At 46.8% G+C, this 20075-nt stretch overlaps 1 protein-coding gene and 1 long non-coding RNA gene across 10 annotated transcripts in view; one reads left to right on the plus strand and one right to left on the minus strand.

Moving 5' to 3' along the window:
- Positions 1-9277, minus strand: part of LOC119621174 (uncharacterized) — a 65555-nt gene extending 56278 nt beyond the window's left edge. For all 6 annotated transcript variants that reach the window (XR_012092917.1, XR_012092918.1, XR_012092914.1 and 3 more), the window contains exon 1: positions 8749-9277. This is a non-coding gene — a long non-coding RNA (uncharacterized lncRNA). The remainder of the gene's footprint in view (positions 1-8748) is intronic.
- Positions 9278-9356: 79 nt separating this feature from the next.
- SNX29 (sorting nexin 29) overlaps positions 9357-20075 on the plus strand; it is a 638098-nt gene continuing 627379 nt past the window's right edge. For 3 of the 4 annotated variants that reach the window (XM_007986063.3, XM_007986052.3, XM_037989526.2), the window contains exon 1: positions 9357-9452. In XM_007986063.3, the coding sequence (XP_007984254.1) occupies positions 9446-9452 (7 nt within the window). In that variant the 5' untranslated portion in view covers positions 9357-9445. The remainder of the gene's footprint in view (positions 9453-20075) is intronic. The other variant, XM_073015179.1, reaches the window with a different exon arrangement.

Raw genomic sequence — 20075 nt, forward strand, 5'->3', positions numbered from 1 at the left:
TAAAAATACAAAATTAGCTGGGCATGGTGGTAGGTGCCTGTAATCCCAGCTACTCGGGAGGCTGAGGCAGGAGAATTGGTTGAACCTGGAAGGTGGAGGTTGCAATGAACTGAGATAGCGCCCCTGCACTCCAGCCTGGGCGAAAGAGCGAGACTCCATCTCAAAACAAAACAAAACAAACAAACAAACCAAAAAATCCTCCAGTTTCATCTTCTGCTGGATTTCATAGTGCCCCAAATATATGTGGTCCTTAAAAATTGTATACCACTTATTCAGGAGTCTTGTTCTGAAAGGACTGTTCTTGTTACAGCCCAGACTAGGGCTTCTTAAGGTCCCCAATGGTGTTATCTGTGTAGCATTTAACACAGACCTTCTCCACACTATCCACTCTCCACTGAGGTTGTTGCAAACAACCTCGATCATTCTAGCTAATGCTCATCACCTTGAACATGCTGACATGACAGTCTTCTCACTAGAGTCCTCTAAACGCTTGACTTACTGAAAAAAAAAAAGTACAGCATTCTGTAGATCTCAGTAACAAATTTCTTTCTTTCCTTTCTTTTTTTTTTGAGACAGAGTCCTGCTCTGTTGCCCAGGTTGGAGTGCAGTGGTGTGACCACAGCTCACTACAACCTCCACCTTGCACATTCAAGCGATTCTCCTGCCTCAGCCTCCCAAGTAGCTGTGATTACAGGCACATGGCAACATGCCCTGCTGATTTTTGTACTTTTAGTAGAGATGGGGTTTCACCATGTTGGTCAGGCTGGTCTTGAACACGTGACTTCAGGTGATCCACCTGCCTTGGCCTCCCAAAGTAATGGGATTACCGGCGTGAGCCATCGCGGCCAGCCCCAGTCACATGCTTCCATGGCTAGGGCGCTTCTCTCCCATATACATACATACTCATTTCAGGAAAGATTGGATTTTTCTATTTATTTTTAAATTTTATTTATTTATTTTTTGAGACAGAGTCTCGCTCTGTCACTGAGACTGGAGTGCAGTGGTGTGATCTCAGCTCACTGCAACCTCTGCCTCCAGGGTTCAAGCAATCCTCTGCCTCAGCCTCCTGAGTAGCTGGGATTACAGGTGCCCGCCACCATGCCTAGCTAATTTTTGTATTTTTAGTAGAGATGGGGTTTCACCATCTTGGTCAGGTTGGTCTTGAACTCCTGATCTCATGATCCACCTGTCTTGGCCACTCAAAGTGCTGGGACTACAGGTGTGAACTACTGTGCTTGGCCTTTTCTCTTTATTGTTAAAGGAAAGCTAAATTATCCTATGTACTTCTGCAAACAGGAGAAGCCTAGAATCAAGCAGACAAATTCAGTGTGCAGTGCACAGGTAGTTCTTGGCCTTGTGAGCTTCCAGCCTAATGAAAGCATCAGGCATTACTATAATTACACAACTAAATGTGTAATCGCAAACTGTGATAACGGTGCACGAGATACTGTTTTCAGCCCAAAATGTGAGTGTGCTATAATAATCATATTTGACCCTTATATAGTCTTATTTATGTGCCTGTAGTTCCAGCTACACAGGAGCCTGAGGTGGCAGGATCACCTAAGCCCCAGAGGTAGAGGCTGCAGTGAGCCAAGATCATGCCACTGCATTCCAGCCTGGGCATTGGAGTGAGACCCTATCTCAAAAAAAAAAAGAAAAAAAAAAAAAGAATAAGAAAACGCTGATTTTCTCTCAAAGTGCTGGGACTACAGGCACAAGCCACCATGCCTGGCGTTTTCTCTTTATTGTTAAAGGAAAGCTAACTTATCCTATGTACTTCTGCAAACAGGAGAAGCCTAGAATCAACCAGACAAATTCAGTGTGCAGTGCACAGGTAGTTTTTGGCCTTGTGAGCTTCCAGCTTAATGAAAGCATCAGGCATTACTATAATTACACAATTAAATGTGTACTCTACAGGCTGGGATTACAGGCGCCTGCCACCATGCCCGGCTATATTTTTGTATTTTTAGTATAGATGGGGTTTCACTCTGTCGGCCAGGGTGGTCTTGAACTCTGTTGTAAGTGCTTTACCTGTACTAACTCATTTTATTTTATTTTTTTGAGATGGAGTCTCGCTCTGTTGCCCAGGCTGGACTGCGCTGGTGTGATCTCGGCTCACTGCAACCTCCACCTCCTGGGTTCAAGATTCTCCTATTTCAGCCTCCCAAGTAGCTGGGATTACAGGTGCCCGCCACCACACCTGGCCTATACTAACTCATTTTAAGAACACAAAAACTCCTGGGTATGGCCGGGTGAGGTGGCTCATGCCTGTAATCCCAGCACTTTGGGAGGCCGAGACAGGCAGATCACCTGAAGTCAGGAGTTGGAGACCAGCCTGACCAACATGGTGAAAATCTGTCTTGTCTCATGTTTCCAGTCTTTATTTATTTTTATTTATTTATTTATTTATTTTTGAGATGAAGTCTCACTCTGTCGCCCAGGTTGGAACACAGTGGCACTATCTGAGCTCACTGCAACCTCTGCTTTCTGGGTTCAAGCAATTCTCCTGTCTCAGCCTCCTGGGCAGCTGGGACTACATTCACATGCCACCATGACCGGCTAGTTTTTGTATTTTTAGTACAGACGGGGTTTCACCATATTGGTCAGGCTGGTCTCGGACTCCTGACCTCAGGTGATCCACCCACTTCGGCCTCCCAAAGTGCTAGAACTATAGGTGTGGGCCATCGCACCTGGCCTTCCGGTATTTAAAATCAGCATTTTTTTCCCTCTCTTTTGAGACAGAGTTTTGCTCTTGTTGCCCAGGTTAGAGTGCAGTGGCGCGATCTTGGCTCACTGCAACCTCCACCTTACGGTTTCAAATGATTCTCCTGCCTCAGCCTCCCAAGTAGCTGGGATTACAGGCGCCCGTCACCACGTGCGGCTAATTTTTGTATTTTTAGTATAGATTGGGTTTCACTCTGTTGGCCAGGGTGGTCTTCAACTCCTGACCTCATGACCCACGTGCCTCGGCCTCCCAAAGTGCTGGGATTACAGGCATGAGCCACCGTGCCTGGCCTAAAGTCAGCGTTTTCTTGTTCATTTTTTTTTTTTTTTTTGAGATAGGGTCTCACTCCAATGCCCAGGCTGGAGTGTAGTGGCATGATCTTGGCTCACTGCAGCCTCGACGTCTGGGGCTCAGATGATCCTCCCACCTCAGGCTCCTGTGTAGCTGGAACTACAGGCATATACCATCACACTCGGCTAATTTTTTCTATTTTTTTAGTACAGATGGAGTTTGGCCATGATGCCAAGGCTGGTCTTGAACTCCTGGGCTCAAGCGATCCTCCCACCTTGGCCTCCCAAAGTGCTGGGATCACACATGAGCCACTATGCCTGGCCTAAAACCAGCATTTTCATCTGCTACATCATTGTGTGCTAGGTCAATCATGTTAAAGAAAAGGGTCAAACTCTAAAATATGTGAAGAGATTTATTCTGAACCAAATATGCGTGACCAACGGCCAGGACATAGCCCTGAGGAGATTCTGAGAACACATGCACTGGGTGGTTGGGCCACAGCTTGGTTTTATACATTTTAGGGAGACAAAAAGCATCAATCAGTATGTATAAAATGTACAATGGTTTGGTCCAGAAAGGCAGGCCAACTAGAAGCAGGTATGGGGGAGTGGGGTGGTGGTGGGGGTGCTTCAAGTCATAGGTAGATTCAAAGATTTTCCTTCTTTTTTATTTTTTTAGACAGAGTCTTGCTCTGTTACCCAGACTGGAGTGCAGTGGCGCAATCTTGGCTCACTGCAACCTCTGCCTCCCAGGTTCAAGCAATCCTCCTGCGTCAGTCTCTCAAGTAGCTGGGATTACAACTGTGTGGCCCCACGCCCAGCTAATTTTTGTACTTTTAGTAGAGATGGGGTTTTGCCATATTGGCCAGGCTGGTCTCGAACTCCTGACCTCAAGTGATCCGCTTGCCTCAGCCTCGCAAAGTGCTGGGATTACAGGCGCCAGCTACCGTGCTCCTGGCCTAGATTCAAAGATTTTCTGATTGGCAACTGGTTGAAAGAGTTAAGTTATTGTTTAAAGATTTAGAATCAGCCAGGCATGGTGGCTCATGCCTGTAATCCCAGCACTTTGGGAGGCTGAGGTGGGCGGATCACGAGGCCAGGAGTTCGAGACCAGTATCGCCAACACAGTGAAACCCCGTCTCTACTAAAAATACAAAAAATTAGCCAGGTGTGGTGGCAGGCACCTGTAATCCCAGCTAGGGTGACAGTGCGAGACTGTCTCAAAAAAAAAAAAAAAAAAAAAAAAAAAAAAAAAGATTTCTGGGTTAAGATAAGGGATTGTGGAGACCATGGTTCTGTCATGCAGATGAAGCCTCCAGGTGTCAGGCTTCAGAAAACAGATTGTAAATGTTTCTTACCAGACTTAAAGAGTCTCTTCTGGGCTGGGAACCCTGGCTCACACCCATAATTCCAGCACTTTGGGAGGCCGAGGCAGGCGGATCATAAGGTCAAGAGTTTGAAACCAGCCTGAACAATATGGGGAAACCCCATCTCTACTGAAAATACAATAATTAGCTGGGGCTTGGTGGCATGTGCCTGTAATTCCAGCTACTTTGGAGTCTGAGGCACAAGAATCACTTGAACCCGGGAGGCGGAGGTTGCAGCGAGCTGAGATCACACCACTGCACTCCAGCCTCGGTAACACAGCGAGACTGCACCTTAAAAAAAAAAAAAAAAAAAAAAAAGGCTAGGTGTGGTGGTTTATGACTGTAATCTCAGCACTTTGGGAGGCTGAAGCGGGTGGATCACCAGGTTGAGAGATTGAGCCCATCCTGGCCAACATGGTGAAACCCCATCTCTACTAAAATTAGCCGGGCGCGGTGGTGGGCGCCTGTAATTCCAGCTACTCAGGAGGCTGAGGCAGGAGAATCGCTTGAAACCACGAGGTGGAGGTTGCTGTGAGCTGAGATCGCGCCAGTGCATTCCAGGCTGGCAATAGAGCGAGAGTCAATCTCAAAAAAAAAAAAAAAAAAAAAAAAAGGCTGGCGCGGAGGCTAATGCTTGTAATCCCAGCACTTTGGGAAGCCGAGGTGGATGGATCACCTGAGGTCAAGAGTTCGAGACCAGTCTGGCCAACATGGAGAAATCCTGTCTCTACTAAAAATATAAAATTAGTCAGGCGTGGTGGGGCATGCCTGTAATCCCAGATACTCAGGAGGCTGAGGCAGGAGACTTGCTTGAACCTGGGAAGCGGAAGTTGCAGTGAGCCGACATCACGCCACTGCACTCCAGACTGGGCAACAAGACTGAAACCCAGTCTTAAAAAAAAAAAAAAAGACTCTATTCTATCAGTAATTCTCGATCTCCTGACCTTGTGATCCGCCCGCCTCGGCCTCCCAAAGTGCTGGGATTACAGGCGTGAGCCACCGCGCCCGGCTCTATCAGTAATTCTAAAAGGGAGGAGTCTATCATGAGGCATGTCTGCCTCCCATTTCCCATCATGGTCTGAACTAGTTTTTCAGGTTGCCTTTGGAATGCCCTTGGCCAAGTGGAGGGCTCCATTCAGATGACTGGGGGGCTTAGAATTTTATTTTTGGTTTACAGACATGATTTGCTTAGCTATCCTTCCATAGCTGAGCTTTGGTTCTTTCCACTGTAGGGGCCAAGGGAAAAACTACCTCTTAGCCCTTTGAAAGTTGCTGAAAGGCCGGGCGCGGTGGCTCACGCCTGTAATCCTAGCACTTTGGGAGGCCGAGGCGGGCGGATCATGAGGTCAGGAGATCAAGACCATCCTGGCTAACACGGTGAAACCCTGTTTCTACTAAAAATACAAAAAATTAGCCGGGCATGGTGGCGGGCGCCTGTAGTCCCTGCTACTCGGCAGGCTGAGGCAGGAGAATGGTGCGACTCCTGGAGGCAGAGCTTGCAGTGAGCCGAGATCGCGCCACTGCACTCCAGCCTGGGCAACAGAGCAGACTCCGTCTGAAAAAAAAAAAAAAAAAAGAAAGAAAGTTGCTGAAAAATCAACTCATAAAAGGCAGATTAACTGGAGAAAAGGTAGACAAGTTTTATTGACCTGTACCCTGGGGGAGAACCATAGAATAAATACCTATCCCTCAACAGAGTTCAGAAGCTTATACATTATTTATTTTATTTTTTGAGACAGAGTTTCGTTGTTGCCGCCCAGGTTGGAGTGCAGTGGTGCCATCTCGGCTCACTGCAACCTCTGCCTCCTAGGTTCAAGCGATTCTCCTGCCTCAGCCTCTCGAGTTAGCTGGGATTATAGGTGCCCACCACCACGCCTAGCTAATTTTTATATTTTCAGTAGAGACGGGGTTTCACCACGTTGGCCTAGCTGGTCTGGAACTCCTGACCTCAGGTGATCTGCCTGCCTCCCAAAGTGCTGGGATTACAGGCGTGAGCCACTGCACCCAGCGAAATTATTATGAGGTTACAAAAAGAATGAGGGCTTAGAACCCCAGCAAAACAGGTTATGGGACTGGGGAGAAGAGGAATTCTGTTGAGGGGCAATAAAGGATCACTGGAGATGGAATGGATCCTGGAATGGAGATTATGTTGTAAACAGTTCTCTTTAGAATTTGAATGATTCTGAGACTGTCTTTATCTTGCGAATGGATTTGTTCAGGTGTGGTTACATTCTTCGTTTTACAGGGAGGGGGAAAATTGTTATTTTTGGTGGGTCCCAAGTTTTAGGCAGATGAAGGAACTTCAACCTGGCTTTGGGAGATTTGCTGTGTACGGGCGAGGCCAGAGAGACTATGACGCTTCTTCAGTCCAGCATGTCAAAACGCCATATTTTCGGGTACTGGTTTCTAAGCCCCAACGTCACTTTTTCATTATTATAGAAAATGCTGCAGACTGGGCTTGGTGACTCATGCCTGCAATGCCAACACTTTGGGAGGCCGAAGAGGGTTAATCACCTGAGGTCAGGAGTTCAAGGCTGGCCAACATGTTGAAACCCCATCTTTACTAAAAACACAAAATACAAAAGTTAGCATGCATGGTGGTGCCACACCTGTAATCCCAGCTACTTGGGTGACTGAGGCAGGAGAATCATTAGAACCTAGGAAGCGGAGGTTACAGTGAGCCGAGATTGTGTCATTATGGATCAATCGAGACTTATTATGGATCAATCGAGTAAGTCTCCTTCAGCATTAGAGAAAAAAAGATAGAAAGTAGAGGAGAATATATTACCTACAGAATTGTTTTTTAAAACATCTCCTTAAATGTATGCTTATGTGTACAGGGTTGTGATATAAAATACATTTCTTCACTCTGGGTGTGGGCAAAACAAGTTGGGAAAATACTCCTTCAGTCCCTTTTCCCCCATCTGTAAAATGGGACAAAACCCTAGACTTCATAAAAATGTGCCAGGCGGGGTGGCTCATGCCTGTAATCCCAGCACTTTCGGAGGCCAAGGTGGGTGGATCACGAGGTCAGGAGACGGAGACCATTCTGGCTAACACGTTGAAACCCTGTCTCTACTAAAAAAATACAAAAAATTAGCTGGGCATGGTGGCAGGCGCCTGTAGTCCCAGCTACTTGGGAGGCTGAGGCAGGAGAAACACCTGAAACTGGGAGGCGGACTTTGCAGTGAGCCGAGATCGCACCACTGCATTCCAGCCAGGGCAACATAGCAATACTCCTTCTCAAAAAAAAGAAAAAAAATTTTTGTGAATGTTTAACACTTGTGTTCACACTCAATCCATCACCTTTTCCATCTCCACTGCCACCATTGCAGCTAGGCACCATGTCTTGCCTGGACAACTGCAGTAACTCCTTAACCAGCTGCTCTTTCTCCACCCTGCCCCCATTATAATTCATTCTCATCCCAGGAAGAGCCATATCTTCTTTTCTTTTCTTTTTTTTTTTGAGAGGGAGTCTCTCTCTGTTACCCAGGCTAGAGTGCGGTGGCAGGATCTCGGCTCACTGCAACCTCTGCCTCCCGGGTTCAAGCAATTCTCCTGTTTCAGCCTCCCCAGTAGCTGGGACTACAAGAACACGCCACCATGCCTGGCTAATTTTTATATTTTTAGTAGAGATGGGATTTCACTATGTTGGCCAGGCTGGTCTCGAACTTCTGATCTCAGGAGATTCATCCACTTTGGCCTCCCAAAGTGGTGGGATTACAGGCATGAGTCACCGTGTCCGGCCTAGGAGCCATATCTTTTTTCTTTTTTGTTTTTCAGTGGGGCGATCTCCGCTCACTGAAAGCTCCGCCTTCCGGGTTCACGCCATTCTCCTGCCTCAGCCTCTCGAGTAGCTGGGACCACAGGCGCCCACCACCTCGCCCGGCCAATTTTTTGTATTTTTAGTAGAGACGGGGTTTCACCGTGTTAGCCAGGATGGTCTCGATCTCCTGACCTCGTGATCCGCCCGCCTCGGCCTCCCAAAGTGCTGGGATTACAGGCGTGAGACACCACATCCGGCCGGGGCCATATCTTAAAACCTAATTCAGATCGTGTCACTCCTCTGTTTGAATCCTTTTTTTTTTCTTTTTTCTTTTTTTTGTAGAGAACGGCGTCTCGCTATGTTGCCCAGGCTGCTCTCGAACTCCTGGCCTCAAGCGATCCGCCCGCCTCGGCCCTCCCAACTGCTGAGATTACAGATGTGAGCCACAGCGCTCGGTCTCTGCTTGCATTTTTGCAATAGCCTCCTATTCCCCGACCTTCCTAGAGTTAGGCAGAAAACCCCAAACTCCTTCCTCTCGCCTGCAAGGCCCTCCCTCCACCTCTTCAATTTCCTCCCTCTCACCACCCTTTTCTCACTCACCCTCTCGAACTCCTGGACTCAGGTGATCTGTCCGCCTCGGCCTCCCAAAGTGTTGGGATTACAGGCGTGAGCCACCGCACCAGGCCTATTTTCTCACTCATCCCCTCGCTCCGGTCAACTCCTCCAAGCAGGGGCCTGGCAATTGCACCTCCTTATGGAACGCTGTTCCTGGGGATATTCCCAGGCTGGTTTCGTCTCATCACCCAGGTCTGAGCTCAAAAGTCGTCTCCTTAGAGAGGCCCTCCGGGATTGCCCATCTGCCTGTGATCACGCTTTGTCCTGTTACTCTCTTTTTATTTCCTTTCCCGCTCGTATCCCTCTCTGGGACGGAGTCGCCCATCACTCGTGGCTTTCTTCTCTATCTGTCGCCCCGACAGAGGTGGGAACCTCAGGAGGGCAGGGGAGGCGTCTTGGGGACTTGGGGACAGTGACACCTCCTCGCGGGGTCTCGGGTCCACCCGGAGTCCCCAGCCCGCGTCGTCTCTGCACCGCTCTTCACACCAAGTCCTGCAACCTGGACCTCCGCCGGTGTTTACGTTCCGGGTCGGTGGGCGGGGCCTTGTCGGCGGTCAGGCTCTGCTTCCGGGGCGGGGCGGCTGGGGCGGGGCTCCTGTCTCCCGGCCTGTCTGGAGCTCGGCGGCCGCAGAGGCGGCAGCGGCGGCGGCGCGGCGCAGGCACCGGCCCTGGGAGCGGCATCATGAGCGGTGAGTGGCGACCCCGCCGCTGTCACCCGCCCTGGCCGCCCCGGCTCCCGCCGCTGCAGCTGCACACTCCGGTCCCTGGGTTCCCGCGCCCCGCTCCCTCGCAGACCCCAGCCCAGTCGCTCCCTTTTCCAGACCCCTCGTCCCCAGGACTCCCGGCTCCTGGCCCCTGCTCACCTGCGGGTCTCTGATCTCCCGTCGCCGGGCACTCCTGGTCTCCTGACTCTTGTCCATCCATAAAAACCAGCTCCTAAACCGCTGTCCCCAGTCGTCCCAGTCCTGCGACCCCTTTCCTAGTGTCCAGACCCCCAGTTCTGAGACCTCCCAGGTCTCAGTCTCTCCTGACTCCTAGACCCGCTGCGTCCCAGCTCCAGTTCCCGGGCCTCCATCCCCAGTCATCCCCGCTACCCAGGCCCCTGGTCTCCAGTGCCTGCGGTTTCCATACAGGCAGAGTCTTTTTGGACACTTAGTTTGCTGACCCCAGTATCCCCGTGTCCCAGGAGCTCCTGGTCCCCAGAGGAGCTCACTTCTCCAACCCCTTTGTCTTCCCCATCCCTCTCATCCCTCCCACCCCTGTTCCCAGTGCTTTGCTCTTCCCATCACCAGTTCTTCCCAGTTACCCACTCAGCTTCCCTGTCGGGTCCTGGCTTTTACATTTCGATGATCATTGCATATTCCATCCTTTTGCATGTCTTATCCTGGCTCATCATTATCTTTTAAGATCTCTCTTGCCTTGTCCTGCAGCCCTTCCCTTCTTGTCCTGTGCCCAGCCCATCTGGGGACCGTCACTTCGTCCTTGCTCTTCCCAGTGCAAACTTCTTCCTCTCACCATCGAGGGGCTGGTATTGGTGGGGATGCTGGAAGTGAGAGGGAGGTGGGTGTGGACAGCTCATCCTCAATGTTTTCTAAAGTTTAGTCCCTTGACTCTACCCTCCTTTCCTCTGAGGAGTCTTATTGGTGTTTTGGTGCTAAGTCATTCCTGGGTGTTGTATGTGGAGATGGAAGTGACTCAGGGAAGCCTCTCAGCTCTCCCCTGACTGTCTGTCCAGCCACTCTGGGATTTGGATTTATTTAGGAAGCCCCGCCTATCCTCCTAGTGCCTGTTTCTCCCTCACTGTGGAATTGTTTCTGAGGAATCCCTGCATCCAGCCCTCCTGGCCGTTGTCTTCCACGCAGGCATTTCTGGAGGTTGAGCGGGGGCAAGGCCAAGGGATATCGCGGTCTTAAATTTTAACTTTTAAAGTTATCTCTGTGGATCTTTTTTGCTCTTTGTTTGTTTATTTGTTTAAACAAGTGATGTGCCTTTTGTGTTTGTTATTCAAGGGCAAGATTTGTGAAATGGACAGTATAATAATGAGGGGACTGGTGAGGGGGAGTTTCCTGGGAGATAATCCACCTTTGGTTGCCAAATCAAATGATTTTAAGCCTAAGTATGGTTTCTGATTTGTGAATATTAGTAATACCACAATAAAGACGTTATGAGCTGGCTTGCATCAGGAAGTGAGGTAGGTTGGTATAAGTGCAGGTCCCGAAGACAGACTTCCTGGGTTCAAATCTTGGCCCTGCCATATAAAGCTGTGTGATTTAAGAGTAAGTTACTTGACCATTCTGGGAGTCCCAGCAAAATGAGGATACGTAGTAGTACCCGTCTCCTAGACTTGTAATGACTGAATAATATTCATCAGGTAAAGTGACTGGTACTGTGTGTATCACGAGGTGCACTGTCGGAATCTCGGAGCTGTCTGCTGTTGTTTCTGTAAGGGCTCATGTGGGGAGGAGTGGGATTGTTTTTGCGTAGTTATGAGAGATAACTCTCATTTGGGCTGGGACTAGGCACTCTCTGAAAATCTTTTCCTTTTAATGTGACCAAGGAGTCTTTGCCACAAGCTCACAGTTCTAGACCCTTTTCATTCTACTTTTAGCACAAGAGAAAATGAAATTGATATGTCAATAGAAATTGATCAGTTTATCTTTCAAGGAGAAATAATATGAAAACTCCGGTGGTGTGCGCCTGTAATCCCAGCTACTTTGGAGGCTGAGGCAGGAGAATCGCTTAAACCCGGGTGCCAGAGGTTGCAGTGAGCCAAGATCAAGCCACTGCACTCCAGCCTGGGTGACAGAGCAAGACTTTGTCTTAAAAAAAAAAAAAAAAGAAAACTCAGCAAATTTTAAAATAAAAAATTATTATGTCTGCTGGACATGATGGCTCACACCTGTAATCTCAGCACTTTGGGAGGTAGATGCAGGCGGGTCACTTGAGGTCAGGAGTTCGAGACCAGCCTGGCCAACATGGTGAAACCTTGTGTCTACTAAAAATACAAAAATTAGCAGGGCATAATGGCAGGTGCCTGTAATCCCAGCTACTCCGGAGGCTAAGGGATGAGAATCTCTTGAACCCAGGAGGTGGAGGTTGCAGTGAGCCATGATCATGCCACTACACTCCAGCCTGCACAATAGAGTGGGACTCAGTCTCAAAAAAAAAAAAAAAAAAAAAAAAAAATTACATCTAAAGCCAAACAAATTGGAAAAGGAAACCAACAAATGACTTTTTAGGAAAAAGCATTAAGGATGAAAACCTTTGTTTGGAAACATTGTAATTGAGGCAGAAAAAGTGGTCTGTGAAGATGTAAGGGGAAGTCCAGCAGTATATTTTAATTGTTTCTTGAGAATGCAGTTGAAAGTGGGTTTCCCCACTTCTAGGGTTGATAACTGGTACATGATAAAATAAAGTGGCATGGAAGTATTTCCTCTTTCTTCTGTCCCTTACTTATAATATTTTATTTATTTATTTATTTATTTATTTATTTATTTATTTATTTTATTTATGTTTTAGAGACGGAGTCATGCTCTTGTCACCCAGGCTGGAGTAAGGTGGCACGATCTTAGCTTACTGCAACCTTCATCTCCTGGGTTCGAGCAATTCTCCTGCCTCAGGCTCCTGAGTAGCTGGAACTACAGATGGGTGCCACCATGTCTGGCTGATTTTTGTATTTTTAGTAGAGATGGAGTTTCGCCATGTTGGCCAGGCTGGTCTCGAACTCCTGGCTTCGTGTGATCCACCTGCCTCAGACCCGCAAAGTGCTGGGATTACAGGCATGAGCTACCGCGCCCCGGCCTGAACATTTTATAATATAGTGTATTTTAAAATCTCAGAATCTAAGTAAGGTTTAAACAGTGCACATTGGTTTGTCTTTTAAATCTTTTAGGTCTCTCCCTCACCTCCTTTTTATTTTATTTTTATTTTTTATTTTTTGGTATTTTCAGAACCGTGCAAATATCACCATAGTTAATTTCACAACATTTTAATTACCTCAGAAAGAAACTTTGTACCCATTAGCAGTCATTCATCTTTCCCCCTCCCCTCAGCCCCTGGGAACCACTCATCTACTTTCTGTCTCTGGATGTGCCCGTTGTGGGTATTTCATATAAATGAAATCATACAATATGTGCCCTCTCGTTTCTGGCTTTTTTCACTCGGTATAATTTTCCTGAGGTTAATCCATGTTATAGCATATATCTGTACTTCATTTCTTTTTGTGGCCAAATTATATTCCTTTATGTGGATATCATACATTTTGTTTATTCATGCATCAAAAATGGGCATTTGAGTTGTTTCTCCTTTTTAGCTGTTTTGAATAATGCTGCTATGAACATTGACACACAAGTTTTTGTGGGGGCAAGTCTCTTCATTTCTCTTGGGCATGTATGTAAGAGTGGAATTGCAGGGTCATATAGTAACTGTGGTTAACCATTTAAAGAACTGTGTCAGACTGGTTTTCAAAGTGGCTGCACCATTTTAAATTCTCACCAGCAGCATATGAGGGTTCTGTTTCTCCACACCTTCCCCAATAGTCTTTTTAATAATAGACATTCTAGTGGGTGTGAAGTGGTATTTCTTTGTAGTTTTGATTTGCATTTCCTTAGTGACTAGTGACGTTGAGCATCTTATCTTGTGCTTATTGACCAATTGTGTATTCTCCTTGGAGAAATGTCTATTCAGATCCTTTGGCCATTTCAACATTAGGCTGTCTTTTTATTGCTGATCTGTAAGAATCCTCTGTAATTTCTAGATACAAGTCCCGTATCAGGTTTATTGTTTACAAAATTTTTCTCCCCCTCCATGGTTTGTCTTTTCATTTTCTTTTTCTTTTCTTTTTTTTTTTTTTGATTTGGATGGAGTCTTGCTCTATTACCCTGGCTGGAGTACTGGAGTGCAGTGAGCAATCTTGGCTCACAGCAACCTCTGCCTCCTGGGTTTAAGTGATTCTCCTGCCTCAGCCCCTGGAGTAGCTGGGACTGCAGGTGCACTGCCCCACACCCAGCTAATTTTTTTGTAGTTTTAGTAGACATGGGGTTTCGCCATGTTGACTGGGCTGGTCTCGAACTCCTGGCCTCAAGTGATCCTCCTATCTTGGCCTCCCAAAGTGCTGGGATTACAGGCATGAGCCACCGCGCCTGGCCAATTTTTGTATTATTAGTATTGATGGGGTTTTACCATGTTGGCTAGCTGGTCTTGAGCTCCTGACCTCAAGTGATCTGCCCACCTCAGCCTCCCAAAGTGCTGGGATTACAAGCCTGAGTCACTGTGCCTGGGCTCTTTTCACTTTCTTGATGCTGTTTTTTGAAGCAGAGAGTCTTTTTTTAAACTACAGACTGCCCTTTGATCTCTCTCATTTTTCCCCTTGCAGTTGTTGTTGAAGGAAACACAGTTATTTATCCCAAGGATCCTTTGCAGGTCTCTGCTGATTGCATCCTTTTGGTGTGGCATAAAGTATTTTTCAGTCTCTTGTATGTGCTATAAATTGGTAATTAGAGTCTGCTGTATTTTTTAGTTGAAAATGTTTGAGTAGAGTCAGAGGCTAGATGGGTGCAAAGCTGAATACATTAAGTACAAATAACCAGGAAGTGGAACGGCCGTAGGTAATATATACACAAGATAAATGGGTGTCGTGAGGCCAGAAACAACTAAGATGACCATTAATTGGGGAGTAGGTAAACCTAGTGTGCTGTGGTCACCTGATGGAAAGCCTCAGAAATGTTAAAAGCAGTGATACAGATTCATACACATGACCGTGGCAGTATCTCAGTGTTAATGTTCTGTAAGAAAAGCAGGGTGGGTCTGGCGTGATTGCTCGTGCCTGTACTCTCAGCACTTTGGGAGGCCCAGGCGGGAGGATTGCTTGAGTCCAGAAGTTAGAGACCAGTCTGGGTAACATAGAGAGATCTCATCTCAATTAAAAAAAAAAAAAAAGCAGAGTGTAGAATTATACCTAAAATATATACCTTGATCCAAATTAAAACATACACAAAACAGTATTTATGGATTCTTATATGTATGTAGAACTAAAAAAATTATCAGGAAGAAAGATGCCTGCAGACATGTATGGGTGGTTACTGTAGGATGGTGGCCACAATTTGTTTCTTTTTCTTTAGAGAACCCAGTAGATGGGAATACCTGATTGCCCACCTCTTCAGACTATGTAAGGAATGCTGATTTTCAGATACGTGTTTGCTGTTACTGGGAAAGTAGAGCTTGTAGAGCCAGAAAGTCATAATTATACTCAAGTTTTGTCTTTTGTAAGTCTTTATTCTTAAGTTCCCGGAAGCTCGTTAACATCAGTGCTTTTTAAGGAGACACTGAGATTTCCGTTTCAAGGGTGAGGAAAGCCAGGCCCACAGTGATCAAATAATTTGTGTAACGGATGAGCTCAAAGATTCATCATATATCAGAATTTTGGGCTTAATGGGTAATTTACTGCTGTTTCTTGCCTGATGTTGATGTATATTTTGGCAGCTTTGTATTGAAAAAAATTTTTTTTAATTAACAAATACTTTTTTGAGACAGATTCTCACTGTGTTGTCCAGGCTGGAGTGCAGTGCCGTGATGTTGGTTCACTGCAACCTCTGCCTCCTGGGCTCCAGTGATTCTTGTGCCTCAGCCTCCCGAGCAGCTGGGATTACGGGTGCGCGCCACCACGCCTGGCTAATTTTTTATATTTTTAGTAGAGATGGGTTTTGCCATGTTGCCCAGGTTGGTCTCAAAATTCTGAGCTCAGGTTATCCACCTGCCTTGGCCTCCCAAAGTGCTAGGATTACAGGCATGAGCCACGGCACCTGGTCTACTTTTTTTTTTTTTTTTTTTTGGTAGAGATGGGTCTTACCACGTTGCCCAGGTTCATCTGGTACTCCTGGCCTTAAGCCATCTTGTCTCAACCTTCCAAAGTGCTGAGATTATAGTCGTAAGCCTCTGTGCCCGGCTGCACTTTCTTAGTTTTCTGGAATGTTGAAGGTCACAGTTTTCTCCTTGGCACTGACTGGGCCCTCTCCGGCAGTGGCTTGTACTTAGAATAAGGAATCAGCTGAAATGAATGAAAGAATGAATGAAAAAAGAATCTTTGTGGTTTTCACTCAAAGTAGAAAAGTGATGCTATCAACATTCCCCCCCCCCCCCCCCCCCCCCCCCGTGAAGGCACTGGATTGATTATGATGGTGGAATGCAAGCAGTACATGTTCCACCCTCAGTAAACAGTTGACCCCCACCTGTGATGGACTAGGTCTTACTGGTGTTGGTTCTCCTGCCTCCTGGCTGCTTGACTCCAGGTAACTGATAGGAACTCAGATGCTTAGAGCTCTTAAAATGTGGAACTAAACTCCAAGATTTTATAGATTTCTCTAAATTGTGGCAATGTGAGCCTAGTTCCAGATAAAGCACCTTCCATCTGCCACTGTCTTGTCTATACATAGGCCATATATTTGCAGTGGGGGTGATATCACCCCCAAGGGGGTGAACTCTGGTTCTCAGAAGAGAAAAAAAAACTTACTTGGATGTAGAAAGCACAGATAGGCATATAGTACATACGTACATTGTATCTGTGGTATGACTTTTTCATGGAGAGGATGATTAGCAAAAAAGTGTCTAAAAAGTATCCTTGAGGGCAAGAATGAAACAGATTGAGCAGGACACAGTGGCTCACACCTGTAATTCCAGCACTTTGGGAGGCTAAGCTGGGAGGATCACTTGAGCTCAGGAGTTTGAGACCAGCCTGGGCAACATAGCGGGACCCCGTCTGTGTACACACACACATACACACACACACACACACACACACACACACAGTAGCTGGGTGTAGTGGTGCATACCCATGGTCCTAGCCACTCGGGAGGCTGAGGTGGGAGGATCACTTGAGCCTGGGAGGTTGAGGCTACAGTGAGCCGTGAAAGTACCATTGCATTCCAGCCTGGGTGACAGAGCCAGGCCCTCAGACCCTGTCTCAAAAAAAAAAAAAAAAAAAAAAAAAAAATTGAAAAATACTGATACAGGCTGCAGTAGTTTTTTTATTATCATACAACTTTGCATCTTGCTTTCTTGCTTTTCACCATTAACATTTCAGGACAAAACTTTACCACATTGCTCCATGGGTTCCCTATTGATCACTTTTATGGACTGTACAGTCCATCTTTCATCCACCACTTTGCATGTCATACAACTTTTAACTATCGATTTTAGTTGTGGAAACTTAGCCTATCTTCCTCTCTCCCTCTAGCTTCTCCTCCCTCTCTCCCTCTCTCTTTCCCTTCCTCCCTTTCTTCTTCTCTTTCCTCCCTTTCTTTTTCTTTTGAGACAGGATGTTGCTCTGTTGCCCAGGCTGGAGTGCAGTGGTGGTACAATTATAGCTCACAGCAGCCTTGACCTCCTGGGCTCAAGTGATCCTCCCACCTCAGCCTCTTGAGTAGCTAGGACTAAAGGTACAACACCACACCCGTCTAACTTTTTAATTTGGTGTAGAGACAGGGTCTCACTATATTGCCCAGGCTGATCTTGAACTCCGTACCTCAAGTGATCTTCCTGCTTCAGCCTCCCAAAGTGCCAGGATTACAGGTGTGATCCACTATACCTGGCTTTCCTTCTTTCTTTTTGTTTCAAAGTAATGATGCAGTGAACATTTTTTTTTTCAAGGTAGTTTTCCATCCTTTAGATTATGTCTTTAGGGTGATTTTCCAAAAGTAGCATTGACATCGAAGAGTTTATCACTTTTGATGCCTTTTTTTTTTTGGCACATAATTAAACTCAGTTGAATTGATTTTTCCAAAGCGGTTACACTAATTTCAAATGCTGCCAGTAAGCATGAGGGCTCTGGTGGAAGCAGAGGTTGGCCAGAAATTCGGGGTTCAACATTCAGCAAACACTGGATGATAATTTGGTGTATCCTCTATCACTTATCAAAAGGTTGTTACCATTGGGGTCTGTTGAAGCAAAAGGAATGAACGTACCACATTTTGTTGGGATCGTGCTGAGTGTGTTAGCCAGGACTCTTTTCAGTGGAATGTGACAGAAGCTGATCAAACTGATTTCAGCAACATGGGAATGTATGGCGTCTTATAGGGCTGGCTTTGAGCTTAGCTGGATCCACGTGGTAAAGGACTATCGGGACTATCTTTCTGTCTGGCTGTCAACTCGGCTTTCCTCTCTGTGGGCTTCATCCACAGGCAGCCGCTCCTCCACGGAGGCGAGAGAGCCACCAGTAGCTCTTGGACCTCATCCTCCAACCCGGAAATACCCGAGCACAGAGTGAGCTTCTTTCCCTAGTGCTCTAGCCAGAGTCCTGGGGCGGACCCACCAGAGTTGGGCTGGCCACGTGGTCATCCTGCGACCCATCGCTGTGACGGTGGTTGGCCAGGTCTGGACCATAAGTCTAGTCTGAAGCCTGTGGCTGGGAGTCCATCCGACTAAATTGTCTGGATGGAGGATGAACTTCAGGGGAAGGGCTGCTGTAATTTTGGATGGGGTGGTTAGGAATGTGATGTGGCAACAGAGGCTTCATGAGGCAGGTGGCTCCTAGGTTTTCTTCCTGAGCAGCTAAAAGGGGTGGGAATTGCCTTATCTTTTTTTTTTTTTTTTGAGTTGGAGTCTCGCTGTGTAACCCAGGCTGGACTGTAGTGGTGTGATCTTTGCCCACTGCAACCTCTGTCTCCCACGTTCAAGCGATTCTCACGCCTCAAGCGCCACCATACCTGGCTCATTATTGTATTTTTAGTAGAGATGGGGTTTCACCATGTTGGCCAGGCTGGTCTTGAACTCCTGACCTCAGGTGATTCACCGGCCTTGGGCTCCCAGAGTGCTGGGATGACAGGCGTCAGCCACCGCGTCTAACCAGAATTGCCTTTTCCTGAGGTGGGAGAGCCTGTAGGGGAGCAGGTTGGGTGGAGGCTGAGCAGTTTGAAGCCTGCAAGGGGAGTGAGGACTCTTTTCCTTGCCCTGACATTTTGCTGTCTGGGAGCCCTTCCGAGACCTGGCACTAGTGTTTCCTCTGCCCACCCAGGCAGTACCCCGCTTCCTCCGAGGAGGGAATCTTGCCCACTCCATCTCATTTTTCTTTGCTTGCATCTGTGTTTCTTGGAATCTCTCTTTCCTCCTACAACTTAAAAAAAAAAAAAGCAAAAACCCAAAACGACATTAAAGACTATTGTGAAAACAAAATATACCTTTAAATATACATTCTTGGCACATTTGATATTTAAATTTGTAGGTATTCCACTTCTGCCTTTGTTCAGAGCATAAACTATATATGTATTTGCATAATTGCATTGTATCTACGTTTGAATGAGCGTTTCTGCTTAGATGATAGCACTTATCCACATTCCTTCTCTTCAAAATTCTTTGAAAAGGCAGCATAACATTCCACCAAATTGATGTGCCACAGCTATTTAACCCCTCTCCCATTGCAAAAGACAGTCAATTCCATTTGTGGTGTTCTCGGTAGGCGTTTCCTGTGAAGGGCCAGATAGTAAATATTTTCTGCTTTGTGGGCCATCTGGTCTCAGCCTCAAGTGTTCATCCCTGCTGTCGTAGTATGAAGGCAGCCACAGACCATGGGTAAATGAAAGGACGTGGCTATGTTCCAATAAAACTTTATTTAGAGAAAGTCAGCAGCTGTATTTGGCTTGGGGGCTATAGTTGACTGACCCCTATACTAGGACACTACAATAAAAATCTTCATGCCCTTTGATGCTCAGGAAGTCATTGTGTTATTGTGGAAAACCTTTGGATGCAGACAAGTTCTGGATTTAACTCCCTATTGAAGAACTTGGGCAGTTTTTTGTTTTCTTATTTTTTTGAGACAGAGTCTCACTCTCTCACCCAGGCTGGAGTGCAGTGGTACAATCATAGCTCACTGTAGCCTCAACCTCCTGGGCTCAAGTGATCCTTCCTCCTCAGCTCCCCAAGAGGCTGGGACTACAGGTGTGTGCCACCCTGCCCGGCTAATTTTTTTTTTTTTTTTTTGAATTTTCATGGAGACGAGGCCTCACTATGTTGCCTAGGCTGGTGTCAAACTCCTGAGCCCAAGCAGCCCTCCCTCCTTGGCGTCCCAAAGTGCTGGAGTTATAAGCATGAGCCACTGTGCCAGCCCGAGCAGAATTTTGAACTTCTCTGACTCTTACTCTTTTGTTTTTTTTTTTTTGAGACAGAGTCTCGCTCTGTCACCAGGCTGGAGTGCAGCGGCTTAATCGCTGCAACCTCTGCCTCCCGGGTTCAAGTAATCCTCCCGCCTCAGCCTCCCCAGTAGCTGGGAATACAGGTGCGTGCCACCACGCCCAGCTAGTTTTTGTATTATTAGTAGAGACGGA

Source organism: Chlorocebus sabaeus, chromosome 5, assembly GCF_047675955.1.
Source record: "Chlorocebus sabaeus isolate Y175 chromosome 5, mChlSab1.0.hap1, whole genome shotgun sequence".
NCBI classification, from domain to species: Eukaryota; Metazoa; Chordata; class Mammalia; order Primates; family Cercopithecidae; genus Chlorocebus; species Chlorocebus sabaeus.